This window comes from Xiphophorus maculatus, chromosome 23, assembly GCF_002775205.1.
Source record: "Xiphophorus maculatus strain JP 163 A chromosome 23, X_maculatus-5.0-male, whole genome shotgun sequence".
Classification (NCBI taxonomy): domain Eukaryota; kingdom Metazoa; phylum Chordata; class Actinopteri; order Cyprinodontiformes; family Poeciliidae; genus Xiphophorus; species Xiphophorus maculatus.
In genome coordinates this window covers 30446867-30463520 of record NC_036465.1, presented here as the reverse complement: position 1 = coordinate 30463520, position 16654 = coordinate 30446867, and the positions used below count along the sequence as shown (strand labels likewise).

Here is a 16654-nt window from a genome sequence, read left to right as displayed (position 1 = left end):
GCGGTAAAGTAGAGCCCGCTTCTCACTTTTGGCAATAATGGGCTTCATTATTAGGGAATGGTTTGATTTAGAAGCAGTAAAACTTCGTCTCATGGGAATGCTGACTTGGAAAACTCAAGATTAAAGTTTGATGCCAAAAAAACAGCAAAGCTTAATTGACCCAGAATAACTGCTACATTCTTGTTGCAACACCAAATGAATTTGTGCAAAAATAGCGAGAAGAAAACAGCAGAGCAGAGAGTTGATGGGTGTGAGATAGATGGCCAGGGCAGCACAGTAAAGAGAGGCCAGATAGTGTGAAGAGAGATGACAGCTGACAAACGCATGTGGATGGCCGAGTGTTGAGTGGCTTTCTGCCAGCTCTGTTGGTGATGGACGAGTTCTGGATCGGACTCGGAGCTTTCAGATGGACATAACTCTTCACACCCTGTCAGACACTCAGAATCCCCGTTCTCTGATTTTAAACAATCAAGATTACAGTGTGTGTATTGAATCCAGCGTGTTCAGAGAAACATCCAGGGTATCCGCAGACACGTTTCCTGATGCTGAGCTGATATTCTGACCTGCAGGAACCATCATGACTCCCAACTACGTCAGCAACAACTCTGCTGACGTGTCGCTGTGGTGCAACTGTGAGGGCAGTGGCAACCAGTGGCAGGACTGTCTGCGACTGCAGCGGCTTTTCACCCACAACAGCTGCCTACGTGAGTCCGCTCTGTGTGCTGACTGGTGTTCTCTGTTCGTCCCAGATTCACGTTATCTGTCCCGTCAAAGGTTCATGTTCCTATCAGGTCTCACGTTTGGGTGATACCACATCGTAATGCCACTGTGGTATTTTACAGTTGAATTGCTGATCTCACGCCAAATTTTTCCACAGTCCAGCCAATGAGTAACAGTTTGAACATGTTATATCTACTACTGAAGGAATCTTCAGTAGTAGATATTGAAGGTATTATTCCATAATTTTGAGAGAATTCCCTGAGTTGAGTGTTTTTAAAATTCTGCTAAAGAAAGATCCTTCAACTAAATTTATTGTTGATCATTTCTAAAACATGAAAGAAAAGAATATTGCCTCAATAGCATTTATTTTAAAAATGCCTAATAGTACATTTAATCCTCCACCAGAAATATTACTACAAAAAAGTATAGGCCTCCTTTAAAGATTTATTCTAGAATTCTACCTAATTTCTGTTTATTTATTTATTTACTCATTCATTCATTCATCCATTCATTCTGAATTCGAGGATTGTGCCGCTCAGGGTGGCCGCACGTTGGTCTAGAGCACAGGTGTCAAACTCCAGTCCTCGAGGGCCGCAGTCCTGCAGTTTTTAGATGTGCCACAGCTACAAAACACTGAAATGAAATGTCTTAATTACCTCCTCCTTGTGTAGATCAGTTCTCCCAGCCTTGCTAATGACCTAATTATTCTATTCAGGTGTGGTGCAGCAGAGGCACATCTAAAAGTTGCAGGACAGTGGCCCTCGAGGACTGGAGTTTGACACCCCTGGTCTAGAGGGTTTCTCAATTCCAGTCCTCATGCCTCCCTGCCCTGCATGTTTTAGGTGTTTCCCTTCTGCCACACACCTGGATTGAATCTTTGGGTGATTAACAGGCTTCTGCAGCACTTGATGGTCATGCAGTCATTTGAATCAGCTGCTCTGGTATAGAGGCACATCTAAAACATGCAGAGCAGGGGGGCCTGAGGACTGGAATTGAGAAGCACTCTAGCTGTACTTTCATTGAGATATTTTTATTTTTTAAACTTTCATTCCTGTCTTTCTGGGTGAAAAATTGATTTATTTTGACAACTGTTCTTTCTTGTTTTGGATAGTTTGTAGCTGGACTGATTTTTATATTTTTCATACTTTCCTATTTAGTTATGATACAACAGAGTGCATTGTAACAAAACAGCTTGGCAGCTGGGTGGCTTACAACAGGGAGCAGCTGATTAAGGTTGGAAAAGCCAAAATAGCTTCTCTGCATCCAGAAATCTTAGAGAAGTTGGAAAGGAGGCATGGTGGAGAGCAGAGAGGAGGAAGTTCAAACCACCACTACCATCCATTATAATGGGAAAAGTGGGATTGTTAGCTAACAGGAGAGATGAACTTATTTTTCATGTCTGTCATGGGTTACTTGCAAAGTTATCTCCAGTTGTCTGGACAACATCTGCTTTCACTACTGGTTCACTTCTGTTCCCAACCCAGACCAGGCTAGGAGGATTCTGTGCACAAAAACTTTTAAGCTAGCTTGTAGAGAGCCAGTTTGAGACACACAAAGCTGCTGCCAAGAGCCACGGACAGAGCCCAGAAATGTTGTTCCCCTGGCATGGCTTCACTAGATGTCTTTTATAAGCTTTTCTTCATGCAGCTATTGAACTATAAACCATATTTATCACTTAATAAACAGACAAACCTGAATGTGTCTAATTCTGTGACGCATATGCTATGCTTGATTGTAATACATCAGGATACCCAATCATTCCCTCTGCTTTTCTTTTTTTGGTTGTTTTGCTTTAAATTTCATTCAAAGACCCATTAAATAGTCATAAATTTGACTTGTTAAGACCCAGACTGATGAGGCAAAAGAGAACCTTTTCTGAAAGATGGGAGTCCTGTTACATCCTGGGTCAACTAACATTAACTTTAAAAACATCATGGTGGTAGCAGTTTTTCAACTTGTCACAATTTATGGAGCTATAAATTCAGCTTTCTAGCAGGAAGTCTAGAAGGAGAGTGTAGACTTTGTGACTTAACATTTGAAAAATAACCTTTTTCCTTAATAACTGAAATCACCATTTGAAATCTGCTGCTTGTATTTACTAAATAATCTTCTCATGATGTTAAAATGTGTTGGATGATCTGAAACATTTAGTTGTGACTAATATAGAAGTTTGTAGGTCTAAGGAGGTAAATATTTTTACAGTTCTGTATTTTGTTTTTTTTTTTACGTTTTTGCCACTAAATTCATGTAGTTAAAATAATTAATTCTAAAAAATTTTTTAGTGTGAGATTATGCTACTGAAATAAAATAAGAATTTATTTTAAGGCTTTTTTCACATTCTCAACAGAGCTGCCAGTACATGTCCTCTGTGTCTGTGAGGATCTGATTTAGTTAAAGGCATTTCTTAAGCTGCCCTGTGTTCGGCTTGTTTCTGCTGAAACATAGCCTAAAAAGAGAAGAAAATCATTTCACATGGTTAAACGCTTCTCAGTCTCCCATGACGCTCTGCGTGGTGTTGCAGGCGTGTTTGAAAATAGTTCACTATAAAACCATGTTTCCTTCAAAGCAGTGATTTGGCTAATCGGAGCTAAGAAAACATGATTTATTTGTCTTGCCTAAGAGAAGCAAAGAAAGAGCTCAAAGAGAGCAAATGAAAAAATGACTCTGACACAGTGGCAGTTGAATGCGACTGGGTGGCTGCCTCCTGCAGCCGTCCTCACAGCGTGAGCAGCACTCTGCTGCTTTATGGCAGCGGCACGCTCCAGTCTTAGCATCTGAAAGGTTCTCACCGCCACGAGGAGCCTGTTGGCTCTGAGAGGGGAGCGGGAACATGAAGTCCTCCAGCTGTCAGTCAATCACAGCGGCTGTCAGGTGGGTTTATCGATACACGCTGAGCTGTTTGTCCGAACACTAAAGCCCGGATCAATGCGTCAGGACACATCCCATAAAACTGATTTATCAAGCTGACGATGGCTCCGACAATAAACCTGCCAGATAGATATGTTGGTTCACACCCACTCAGATGCTGCATCACAGGCTGGAAAAGCGAACACACACACACACACCCACACACACCCACCAACGTTAGCCCCAACGCAGCAAACACCCAGTATTCCCTTCTCTGCCCATCAGAGCTAACGTTTAACCAGGATGTTTGCTCTGATTTCATTCCAACCCTGAATCTGAAGATCTGGGATCCGTGATCTTTGTTCCCACTAAGCTGCCAGGCTCCGAAGGCTGGGGGCTTTCTTTTCCCACATCTGCTCAGAGGTGATGTGGTGATGTGTGTGTGAACAGGGAATGCCATCAGCTGGATGGGAAGCCCAGGATCGCTGCCCTCTGACCCCAGTCAGCCCCCCGCTCCCAGACCGTCTCCACTGGTCCAGAAGGACGAGCTGCTGAACAGTAACCGCCTGCCTGAGCTCAACAATGATGTGAGTATATCATCGTGTTCACATTTCAAATGAGTTATGTTGGTGGGATTATAGAGTCTAGAATCCAGCATACATGGACTATAAATCCTATATAGTGGAGCTCTGGTATTTGCGGGGATTAGTGACCACAGCCACCTGAGAATGTATTTGATTTTTATTTAACCTTTATTCTACCAGGATCACCCCACTGAGACTGAAAGTCTCTTTTACAAGAGAATCCTGGCCAAGACTGGCAGCGGCACACAGAGGTTACAACAAAAACAGAAGATAATAACACCGTCATAAATTCATTAATTAAAAGATTCTTCAGTTCAAATGTTTGCAGACAGAAGAATCCATTCCATACCATTCAATCTACAATCCGATGCATATTAGAGTTACAGTAGTTCCGCATATGAAAGTGACACAAATCTGATTATTTTTTTGTGGGGGGGAAGATGAAAATGTGGCTGCCGGGAAAGAGAAAATAAATTTGGGCAAAAAAAAAGAAAAAAAAATGGAGTTGAGTTGCTGCGTGAACATAACTCCACCACTGGTCAACACATGTGGATCAAATGATCTGGATCAGCATACAGCGAAGTTCTACACACTGCCACTCATGACCTGAGGTGTGTTAAAGCAGGAACCTATCAGAAGGTTCTAGTGAATTGACTCCTGTACCAAACTCTTCTGTAAAGCCTGGCTCTCAGCGTACCATCAAAAAAATCATAAATAATTATCGTTTGTTGCGCATGATGTTTGTGATGTTCAGGGAGCATGTCTGAGTTACTCTCATGGCAAAATCAGGACAGACAAGCTATGAATAGTGATGGCTTTATTTATGAAACAAATAGAAATCTTTCCTCCTATAAACTACAGCAGCAGTTCAACCTGCCAAACACAGTCTGCTGCTGGACGGAACGGGAGACTTGTGATTAACTTTACACAGGAACCCAGGATGCCATTCATTTCTTTCCCACTGTTTATTTCGTGTTAGCCGAGAAACAATCATTGTGAGAGTGTCTTTGACTTTGTCTTTAAAGCCAATCAGATTCCACCAGTCTCTGTCTGACGGCTGAGTTCTGGCCCTGTGGTGTTTTCACTCCAGCCCTGTTTGCTCTCCGTCTGCCAGCCTGTTAATGTTCAAACTGTGGCGTGGGCACAGACACATGCTGAAGTGCGGCAGGAACACCTACGGTCTGAGAGCCCTGGCTCCTGGCTGCCCTTGTCCAGTTCGGATTGTCCAACCCGGTCCAATCCAATCACTGGCCTGGCTCCTGCTGCCTTGGCTGGACCACAATCTCCCGTGGCTCCCGACTCTCCGGCTCCCGGCGTGCCGCGCTGCCAGAGATAATCTGGGCCGGCAGACAGGAGGGAATTCCAACTTTGCTCCAATCGCTCGCTCTCTCATCCTGTCCCTGTCTGTCTGTGTCTCTCTCCCAGTGAGCAGATTAGATGAGGTGTTTGTTGGAAGGACTGCTCCATTAGTATGAATTTATTCATACCCATATGTCACCTGTCTGTTTTTCTTTCTCCCCCTGAAATCCTCTTCCTCTTCCTTCCTTCGTTCCTCCCTCAATTCCTTTATCCTCATTTCAGTCCCTGCATTTGTTTGCCGTTGTCTTTCATTTTGTTTTTGTTTTCAAATTCCTAAAGCCTCCAGTGGGTATAGCTGCTCCTCATCTCCTCATCAGTCTGTCACTCAGATGCTCATTTGGTCTCTTTGAAAAGCTTTCAGTCCTTTCTATGAATGGATTTTTTTTGTCTCAGGAATTTAAAGTTTATGCTTCAAATTAGGAGAGTTGAAACTTTTCTGTGCTGTAAATGCTGCATTTTCACAGTGGATACAGATAAATGTGAGAAGGTAGGGGAACACCTGTTAATTGTCTCTTTTGCAGATAAGTGTGTTTGTGTTTCCCCCTTTTAACAGAAAACAAAATATTGCAGAATTGCTTTTCTCTTAGAGTTTGTTTCCTATTCAGAAGTCCTAGAGATTGCCTTTCTAAAAGAGAAAACAAAGAGCAGAAAACTCAATAACTAATTAATAGAATGTTTGTGATGGCTTCAGAAAGCAGATAGTGACAGGTACTGTATAAAAAACACATTCTCCTCACTGTCTACCATTAAATCAGAATAAACCTTCCCATTAGAATTACTGATCTGAGAAAACAAATTTTGCATTTTAGAATTTAAGTTCAGAGTTTTACTTAAATGGACACCTCCATCAGGAGATGTTTCAGAAACAACCCAGAGGAGGTACAGGAGACGGGCCGGGGGACGGGTCAGGACACCCTGGATGGAGTGTCTGTGGGTTGGCCTGGAAATTCTGACATTTTATTGTTATTTTTAATTCTGTCAGTCAATAAACATTTTTTAGAATCAGATAATCACACACTGGTGCTGCGATTAATTACGATTAATCAGTATACCTAACTTTGTCAGCTAGAAATATAAATATTCACACATTTGTGGTTCTTGCATCCCCCTAAAACAAAATTAAAATGCAAATAATTATCAGATTTTTCTCCTGTAGCAGAAAGCAGTTAATATAGTCTCCTAGTACTGAACAGCAACTAAAGGAAACTTACTCTGTGTGCTACGGACCATGATAAAGTTTCAGTTACTGCACTACACATCCAACAAGTAGAAGCAAACTTGTTCAAGAGCCAAATGACAGATTACATTTTAGTTCTTGGGTGTCCCAACCCTTTCTGATGCCACCCTGGGCAACTGCCCACATAGCCCATTTCTAAAACCACCTACTGTCTGCACATTTTCAAAACAATGTTTTATTGTCTCAAACCAAACATGTCTAGAGATCCTCAGTTCTCCAGATTTTTATATTCAGGTACATGTAGATGTTCACACCCGGGCTAGTGAAGCGACACAAGGAAGTTGAAAATATTCAACTTTTGTCGCTTCCCATGTGTTGAGTCCATAACGCGTTGCTGTGAACTGGATAACCATCAGCAGGAGGGAGGCTGTTAGGTCAGAATCGGTCATTTGATTAATCAGTGCCATGTAATGTTAATACCTTAAAATATTCCGATTAATCGCATGCATTACCATGTTGTCGTTCACAGTCTTAGTTATTTTACAAAAAGAGGAAACACTAAACCACGGCGTGTGTCTATAGCCAAAACTCAATGGCCTGTTTACGTCTTCTGTAACTGAACTGTCTGACAAGATGTTCAACAGCAAAAATAATTAAACAAATAACAACACAAGTCAGAGATGGAACCTGCATAAAGTCAGCCACGAGTGAAACAAAGGCAATTTTTCACTGAGAATGACAGAGAGGTATATAATTAACAGTACCTAGCATGAGCCTTGAGCTGCTCCAGATGTTTTTGCATATTATTGAGGATAAACAGCTGGGATTCCCCAGCACTAACAATGGGCTCAATGCTGCACCGACTCATTTCCATCAAGGCTGTGATCAAAAGGAACACATTTAATTCATGCTGCAAACAAAACTTTCTGAAGTTGGCCAAAGGATCTTCTCTTACAAATAATCAAACCTGCACCCTTCCTACTGTGACAGAGTATAGCATGCTAACAACCGCGACCTTTCTATCCCGCAAGAGAATGTTATACAACAATGGATGTGGGTTGGCTATGAATAACTATTAACTATTAAGTGCCAAAGGCAATTATTAACAAAATTGCTAATTTAGAGCAAAAGTGTAAAGTTGAGGGACAGGAAATAACAGCCAGATGTCTTTCAGTCTGTTTTATGACTACCTGCCTGATGAGGTGCAGTATTTCAGAACAATAGATGTAGTTCACCACTGATGGAGCGTGGCTCTGCACATAGGAAATGGAAAGCTTTTATTTATTTTTTTTACACATACTGAATAAAAACACATACACACCTTTTCTCACTGTTTGAATTTAAATCGGACCAAACGTCTCTTATTTTGGGTTAGCATTGCTACATTTATTTCTATTTGCAGAATGGCACAATAATGAACAAAATGTCAGAAATGTAGTTTTTGAAAGTGTTCTTTTTATCTTTATTTTTTATTGGGAGTATAAAAACTTCTGGTTTCAACAGTGTAGAGAATAAATATAGGCGACTTTTTTTCCCCAAAACTGCAGAAGTCAATAAAACATGTCAGTCTTCAGTCAAACTCTAACTACTCTTGTAACGCTGAACTAAACTACCGAGTACACTGAACAAAAATATAAATGCCCCATGTCAAACATAAGAATTTTATGAATATTTGGGTTATGCAATATATAGACTAACTCAAAGTATATTTTCAGTAATTACTGATCTTCATATCAGCATTGATAACATTGTGGCCATTTGTAGCGGATTGACAGTCCTTTGAACCTGAGAAGGGTCAGGTTGAGGAATTTGATTTTGTCCAAGTTGGCTTCTCTTAGGTGGTTACAGACAGTCTGAGGTGTGATGCGTCTGTTGTGCAGACCAATAGTCTCATCAGCTGTGTGTGTTGCTGGTCTTAGCCGATCCCGGAGATGGACGAGCCAGATGTGCAGATCTTATGCTGGAGTGGTCACACGAGGATGAGGTCGATTTGCAGTAGTGCCAGTCTGTTGGAGACAAACTCTTAAATGGCCAATGGTCTGATTATGGACATTGAGCTGTGCAGCTACTGCTCTAGTGGACGTCGCTGCATCCAACATGCCAATGGCACGCTCCAGCATACCTTGCAACATCTGAGGCACTATGACTTGTGACAAAATTAGACATTTTGGGGCAGCCTTATTGTCCCCAGTGCAGGGATTGTCCAGTTGTTGCTCATTTTGTCTGATCACCCACTGGACATGCCCCACGCAGGCACTGAGTTAAAAAAGCAACTCACTGAGTATTTCTCACTGACAGCAAGTTGGATTAAAAATTATTCACAAATCAAGAGAAATATTACTTTTGTAAAATAAAATGTCAGCAAATGCTCATTTACAGTTGTTAACTCCACATGGCAACAATATTTGACATGGGGCGTTTATATTTCTGTTCAGTATGTAATTGAAAGAAAGAAAACGAATAAAATACAAAAATGTAAAACAAAAGAAAAACGAAGCAAAATCAACATCCAGTGAAATGATGTAGTGATATCACATATTAGTGGAAATGTGTGTTTAAAAAACAAGGTTTATTATGAAGAATTTGGAGTTATTAGTTTAAGACTAAATTAACAGTGTTCAAATATTCAGTTCACATGCAAAGCAGAAGTGAAGATAGAAACATTCCAATAAAGTACTGTTTTATTAAATTATTTTCTAAATTTGAAATCAATAGGCTTTTAGACAATTGATTCTTAATGCTGTGTTTGAAACTCCGAATGTGGGTCTATTTTATTCAGGTTAGAGAGACAAGAGGAAAGGAAAAATTCCCATAAAACAGAATAAAGTCATGCTTTATGGTGGACCATCAGTGCTCAGACCTGTTGTTGCTCTAGAGTCTGAAACACTGGTAACCATCTCTGCTCCCAGGTCTGCTCTGACCTGACACAATGCAAACATCAACAATGCAAAAAACGCAGCGATATTTAAATTGTTTATCCTTAGCTAACATTATCTAGCTTTTTAAAACCACAACTTCATGTGTTCATGCTGTGAAACTCCACCTTCCTGCAAACAGATGTAAATGGGTTAATGCAGTGCATTCTGGGTTTTTACCCGTCTCTCTTGTTTTCTGTCTCCACCTCAGTCCTTCATGGTTGGAACCAAAACAGAGCTGCCACCGAAACATCAAGTCAGAGTAGCAATGATCAGTTGGACACTTAGTGAAAAAGGCTCAAACCAGAGGCTGTGTAGTATTTGCATTATAATCTGTAGTTAAACATTTGTTTTAGTGAAAACAGCAACACCAGTGTTAACTAACATGTAACACTGGTGTTGCTTAGAGGTTTCATACTAAATTCTGGTGGAAGTGATCTGCTGCTAAAATGAGTAAAAAACTCCATCACTGAGTGATATTCAGTTAAATTCAATTAACATAAATTCAATTTCTGTTGGGGGTCAAGAAATATGTTTGCTGTTGTCTGAGTGAGTTAAATTACAGCTATGGACTTTTTATTATTTCCCAATTAACATTTTCTGACCCTAATAAGTTAAGAAAAGGGTTTTAGATGTTCCTTCTAATCGACATTTCATCAGTGCTACATGGTGTACATAAGGACTCTAATTGTTCTCTGCTTAATTCACTCACCTATTACATTTGAGAAGCTGGAGGAGACACTCCGTATCAGAGTTTTTCCACATCTATCTCCTGCTGAAATGCTAGGCTAACATTAACATGCTGAGTCTGTATCCTGATAGGACTTGATGATGACTAGGATCGCAGAAGAAACTTATTTTAAAACCTCTGTGTTTTGTTTTGAACATTGTAATGTTTAGCAGCACAACAAAGGTACTTTAACTTTTAAAAGACAAACGTGTAAAAATCAGTTGTGCACAACTGATCCGAGAACTATAATGTTAATCTACTGAAGCTGCTAAATGCTGCTGCGGCTCTCACTGACTCTGCCTGCATCCCAACAGGTGGTCGAGAGTGAGGAAGAGGAGGAGTTGACACAGACGGTGGAAGAGGAGGAGGCTGATGAAGGTGGCCAGTTTGATGTGATCCCTCTGTACTCGGAAAGGGCCACCGTCTCCAACCTGGGCTCATCTGAAGCAGGGGGCGCTGCAGCGCCCAGCGCCAGCCCCACTAAACCAGTACTGCTGCTTTTTCTGCTCCTAACTACTGCCCACAGCTGGGGGTAGAACAATATATAGAAGATACACACACAGACATATACACACCCATACATGTACACACTCACATCAAATGGTTCCACAAATAACACTGATTGCTGAAAAGGTTCAAGAAACAGTAGGAAGAAATGAACTTTGCTTTTCTTTGTCAGAAGCATCTTCTTGGTTCTTGACTCCTGTCTTTGTTTTCGTTCTTCACTCCAAACATGACAAACAGCACTTTTTATTTATTTGGCTCTGACTGCAGTCACTGGGGGTAGAGGGGGTTCCACATGCTACCTATAACCAGTGAGCATACTTTAATATGTACTTAAAATGAGCACACAGATAATAGTTTCTTTGTTTGAAGTGGGACTGACAGGATCTGTGAACGGCTCCTTCACATTAGCTTAAATTATACATCGGAAATCTGCTGATGCGTAAGCAAGTAGCCAAAACAAAGTGTTCACAAAATGTCTACCACCAGCACGAGCAATTTGCAAACATGGCACGTGTTTGAAAATGGGTAGAAAAGTTTTTAAAGGTTTAGCATGGAGCGAGTTATTTATTTAAAATCAGCACATTTTGTAAATTTGCCCTGATATTTAATTAATTATCATTCAGTTTTATAGTGTAAATGCTAGTTACAGCTAGAATACCAGGCAGGGTGTCATCCTGTGTGGAGCTGTCTCTCAGCTCCTCCACATGAAGGAGAACATGGAAGTCTGCCTCGGGGAAATCACTTTTGAACTCCTTAAAATTATGACTTTTAATTCCAAAATGGGATTCCAATCTGTATTCCACTCAGCTGAGCAGGACGTCAGTGGGGCGAATTAAACTACCTGTGCTTCTGTAAGCCCAGAATCAGGAAAACGAAACCCTACAGGGAAAGAACTTTTGGGCTTCATTAGTTATGTTTTCATCCAATTGTCATGTGACTTTTGAGAAAACTTTTAAATTCTTATAAAAAATTAAGAAAAACAATATAGGTATGGATATAGAAATATTTCAGAGTTTCGTGTCTCTGGTAAGGCACAGACCAACCAGTAGATGGGATGGTTTGTTATATCAGAATGTAATTGGCAAACATGTTTCCATCTGCTTTAGCTCATTAACTATTTTTTCAAAAACCATCTCAAGCAACATTAAAAGTTTGCAAAATTATGGAAGTTATTTTGAATTTTGCCATTTTTATTAAATGCGATACTGCAAACAAACAAAAGAAACAAAACATTGATGGGTATGCCACAATAGTCAAAACAGGATTTATTAGGATGACTTCTGGAGGCAGTTAGTTGTACTGGATGTATTTAGGGGTATCAGAGTAAAGGTGGTCAAAGAACACGTGACAATTTCAGATTTTTATTTAAAAACATATTTTTTTGTATGAAAACTGAATTGGCCGGGACGAGCTACTGATGGTGTCTGTCTGAGAAGCTTTTTTGTCCATCCCAAAATGTACGGAATAAAAAACATGTCAAAGCTCATAAAGTCAAATATTGTCATATCTTTAGTGTAGAATTCATCTATCCCACTGCATAAGGTATTTTAATTTGTTCATTTTTATTAATTATTTACATTGATAAGATACAAATTTTGATGCAATAAATCACCTTTTGTTTTTTACATACAAAAGTTTCAAGTGTAATCTTTGTATTCATGTGTTTCCACTACGCCCAGGAATCTGACACAAGCGACAGCCGCTAACCGCAGACAACCACATGGCCCAATGGGGTGTTCATTTGTGCTTCAAAAACCGATCTGATTGGATGCTGGAAAAGACTATTGTTATGTTCAAGTTGTGCTAAAAGGAGTTAGCCTATAAACAAAGATATTCAATCCTAAAACAGCATCTCAATGCTAAACATGTAGCCGCAGCAGATGCTAACGCTAATGTCAACGTCTACAGAAGCTCCATGAATGATCAGGAGTTCCTGAAATGGATAGAATAACATTTTGCTCCAATCTGATGGTTGGAGAATGTAAATAATAAATGACAAAACTATAAATATATTTGTTGTTGAGCTCACATGTTTATTTATTCTGTAATTTAGCAGCAAAAAGGGGTTTCTGATGTGAAATGTTAACTGTTTTGTCAATATATAGTCTTCGATTAAAATGCAATTAATAAACTACACACTCTGGAATTAACTCCATTAAAAATTTGAATCCAGTCCCACCACTAGTTTGAATTCATGCAGATGAGTCAGTAAGTGAGGAACTGGTGCAAACTGGTTTAAGTGGTTGCATGTGAAAACCCCACAGCTTCGGTCAGAGCCTGTTGTTGGCCGCACTGGGTGTGAATGAGTCACCCTAACCATGACTGAGAGGGACGGGGCCATGGGGGGTTAATGCTCATGAACTTTGTTGCAGTGATATTCTGAGTTCTCCAGACTCTCCAGCCAGCATGAGTGACAGACGCTCAGTGTGTGATGAACGTAGGGCAGCAGGTTGGTGATCTGTGTGTTTGTGTGCGAGCATTCAGGCATCAAACATGCAAATGTCCTTTGTTATAATTCGACCCTAGCACTTCGTCATTCCCACCCACGTCAGCACTGCAAAAAAAAGATGCATACACACACATTTGCACACACGGTTCCCCCCCCCCCCCCCCCCCCCCCCCCGCACGTTCAGCCAATGCAGCTCTTTCTGGCTTTATTGCTCTATTGCTGTCCCCGTCGTCCTCCCAGGTGATGCAGGACCCGGGCCCCGGCCGCTACAGGCGCCGATATGAATTAAGCCGTCATAATAAAAACAATACACAAGAAACAATATGAGCTCTAAAATAAAATGGCAGAACAAATCAAATTGCTCCCCAGCAGGCAAAAAAACAAAACAAAACAAAAAAAACATACAGACTTGGAATAAAAAAACTCACTTCTGACAAAGACTGAGACACTGTAAAGGGAATGAGAAAGAGAGATATAAAGGAGAAATTAAGAAAAAAAAATAAGGCCAAGTCCCTGTGTGGTCTTTGTGCGTTTGATGTTTTACTTGTTTTTAGTTGGGAGGCTGATAATCAGTCCCTGACAACATCTCTTTATCATCTGACAGGCTCCTGTGGAGGGGGCAGGGTGGGAGGGGTGTGTATGTGTGTGTGTCTGGTGGAGGGAGGTGTACATCAGGCAGTTTTAGAAACTGTGCTATAGCGAGAACAGAAAGGACCCTGGAGCACAAACAGCAGAGAGAATCGCAGGCTCTTGATTTTCTGTGTCATATAAATCTTTTGCTGACACAAAATTTTTTTCCCCTCTTGTTCTTTTTTCTTATTCCTGGGGAGTGTGTGAAATTAACTTCCATCTTACTGGTGGCAGTGACAGCGGAGGGCAAGGGGGAGGAGGAGGAGTGGGGAAGAGGAGAGGCTTGACAGGAGAGGAAGAGCGGAAGGAAACGAGAAAGACTCCAGCAACTTACAGGAGACAACAATGGAGCTAGATATTAGGAAGAAATGAAAAGGCAAATTATGGGGAAAATTAATTAATTCACTAATTAATTCAAATTAAATCAAAAGGTACTTCATAGCTTAAGGGTGTGATGACTAATAGAACCAGGTTTTTACTCATTTAGAAATGAAAAAGACACAAAAGGGCAAGAAGAACGAGATGCACACAGGAGAAAACAAGAGAAAAAGTGCAAGAGGTCAAAAAAAGGAAATGAGGTCAGAAAACAGTTTTAGAAGAGAACAGCTACAAATAAATAGAGAAAGCAGAGGATGATCCATGATCAGTGGGAGAGGAGAAAAAACAAACAAAACTGGAGGAAAATGCATTTATATACAGTATATATATATATATATATATATATATATATATATATATATATATATATATATATATATATATATACAGAGCATTGGGATGATTACAGTACAAGCCCATCAATGAATCAGAACATTACTGAAAGTCATTTTATTTTAGAAACTTTATCACTTAGTGAAACACATTATATTACACAGAGTTGAATGTTTCCCAGCCTTTATTTTTTTACTAATTATTATGATTTTCCTGTTGCAGTTAATGAAAACGTGGCAATGTTGTTAAAAGTTATTATTTTCAAGAGGTACTTTTAATCTATATTCTAGTTTATTGAATATGACAGGTGGTTTTAATGGAATCAGCAGGACTAAATTGGTCCCTGAGAATAAAGAGTGTGGGTCTCTGTTATAAACACCATGGGTTAGATGCAACTGTGGAATTCTGAAATCCAAATAAAAAAGCACAACTAACTCCTGGCCAAATGTCAGAATTAGTCTTTAAAATAATATAATTGGAGAATCATCTTTAGATGTTTCCATCTTTTTATTCCCTTTTTATGTTCAGCAAAAAGGACTAAATACCCAGTAAGTGCTAGTGAGGAGAAGAGGAAGAGTAGGGATAATAGAGGAGGAACGACAAACAAAGACGAAGAGGAAGAAAAAGTTTTCTTTGTGAAGCCAGGAAGGAAACGCTGCCAAGGAATGAAAGGATGAGAGAGGGGGGTCAGGTTCTTTAACCTTCCTTTCTTCTTCCTCAGGCCCTGTGTTAGGCTCAGCTGCTGAGCAACACACCCCGCCTGAAGGGCCTTTCTGACCCAACATGGCCCTCACACAAAGACTTTGTCCATCACTGAAAGCAATCTTTCCACAGAATGCAGAGTTCTCCAGGGATTTGCCTTTACTTTGTTAAAGTGTCGACTGTGCTGCGATCACAGAGGCAGAGAACGCTGTTTACTTGGAGGTTAAAAAATCTAATTAACAAACAGGCAACAAAACTAACAGCTTCATTGTAGTCAGATAATATATTAGGTGTTTAGTTACTTAGAGGGAGCCCGTGTCATTGGGTCAGCCCCTCCCCAACCTGTTGACACTTGTCTACAGTGTTCAACTGAACATGTGGGAAATAAACCGACTGTGTGTAACAGTTAGCAACTCTGCATTAGATATCAGCATGTGATAATGCATATTTAATTATTAATAAGAAAGATAAATATAATGTAGAATATCAAATTTTTCTCAATTCTTCCAACTAGACCAAGTTCTAATGAGCTCTAGGAGCCATGTGTGGCCCTTGGAATAAGTTTGTACAGCCCCTGTGTTTTCAAATTAGGTTTCCATGGCAAGTTTACATCTGCCTAAATGGAAGATAAGTAAGTGTTAAGAACAACACAAAGGTTTTTTTTCTTTCTCTTTTTATTTCATAGAAAGACCTGCGAAAAATCCTGCGACCTTTTACTCAGAAACACACTTGGGAACATTCACCCATTACATCGGCTAAACATAGTGAAGGTCTTAAAAGGAAAATTCCTGTTTTTGTTGCTGGAAATGAACTAAAAACATTTTATCGACCAAAAAAGTAGAAAACAACTGGCCCAAAAAATTTAAATAAACGTAAAAATTACGGCAAATGTCACACTAACACTTCATGAAAATATTACCTGTTTAATTCATTGCTGTGCATTCCTCTTGCTCTAATTTTAATTGTTCGACATTTGGAACACAAACTGAACAGCTTTGTTCATTTTCTCTGCTGCTATTCCTAAAGCTACAGACTGCATTTCTAAAACAGCACAGAAAATTGACGTCAACATTTACAATATCTCCTTCTGTTCACTGAAAGGCCCGATTGAAATTCATAGACAAATCCATCTCAATGGGAGAAGCTCTGAGGGGTGATGAGAATCGAGCAAAATTGCTGGAGAAAGCAAACAAACAATCAATCAATCAATCAATCAATCAATCAATCAATCAATCAATCAATCAATCAATCAATCAATCAATCAATCAATCAATCAATCAATCAATCAATCAATCAAGTTTATTTGTACAGCATATTTCAGCA

General features: G+C 40.0%; 1 protein-coding gene across 2 annotated transcripts in view; it reads left to right on the top strand.

Annotated features, from left to right (window-relative positions):
- Positions 1 to 13433, top strand: part of LOC102219971 (GDNF family receptor alpha-4-like) — a 51932-nt gene extending 38499 nt beyond the window's left edge. For both annotated transcript variants that reach the window (XM_023328195.1, XM_023328194.1), the window contains 3 exons: positions 570 to 704; positions 4018 to 4154; positions 10647 to 13433. In XM_023328195.1, coding sequence (XP_023183963.1) covers positions 570 to 704; positions 4018 to 4154; positions 10647 to 10868 — 494 coding nt within the window. In that variant the 3' untranslated portion in view covers positions 10869 to 13433. The remainder of the gene's footprint in view (positions 1 to 569; positions 705 to 4017; positions 4155 to 10646) is intronic.
- The last annotated feature ends 3221 nt before the right edge of the window (positions 13434 to 16654 follow it).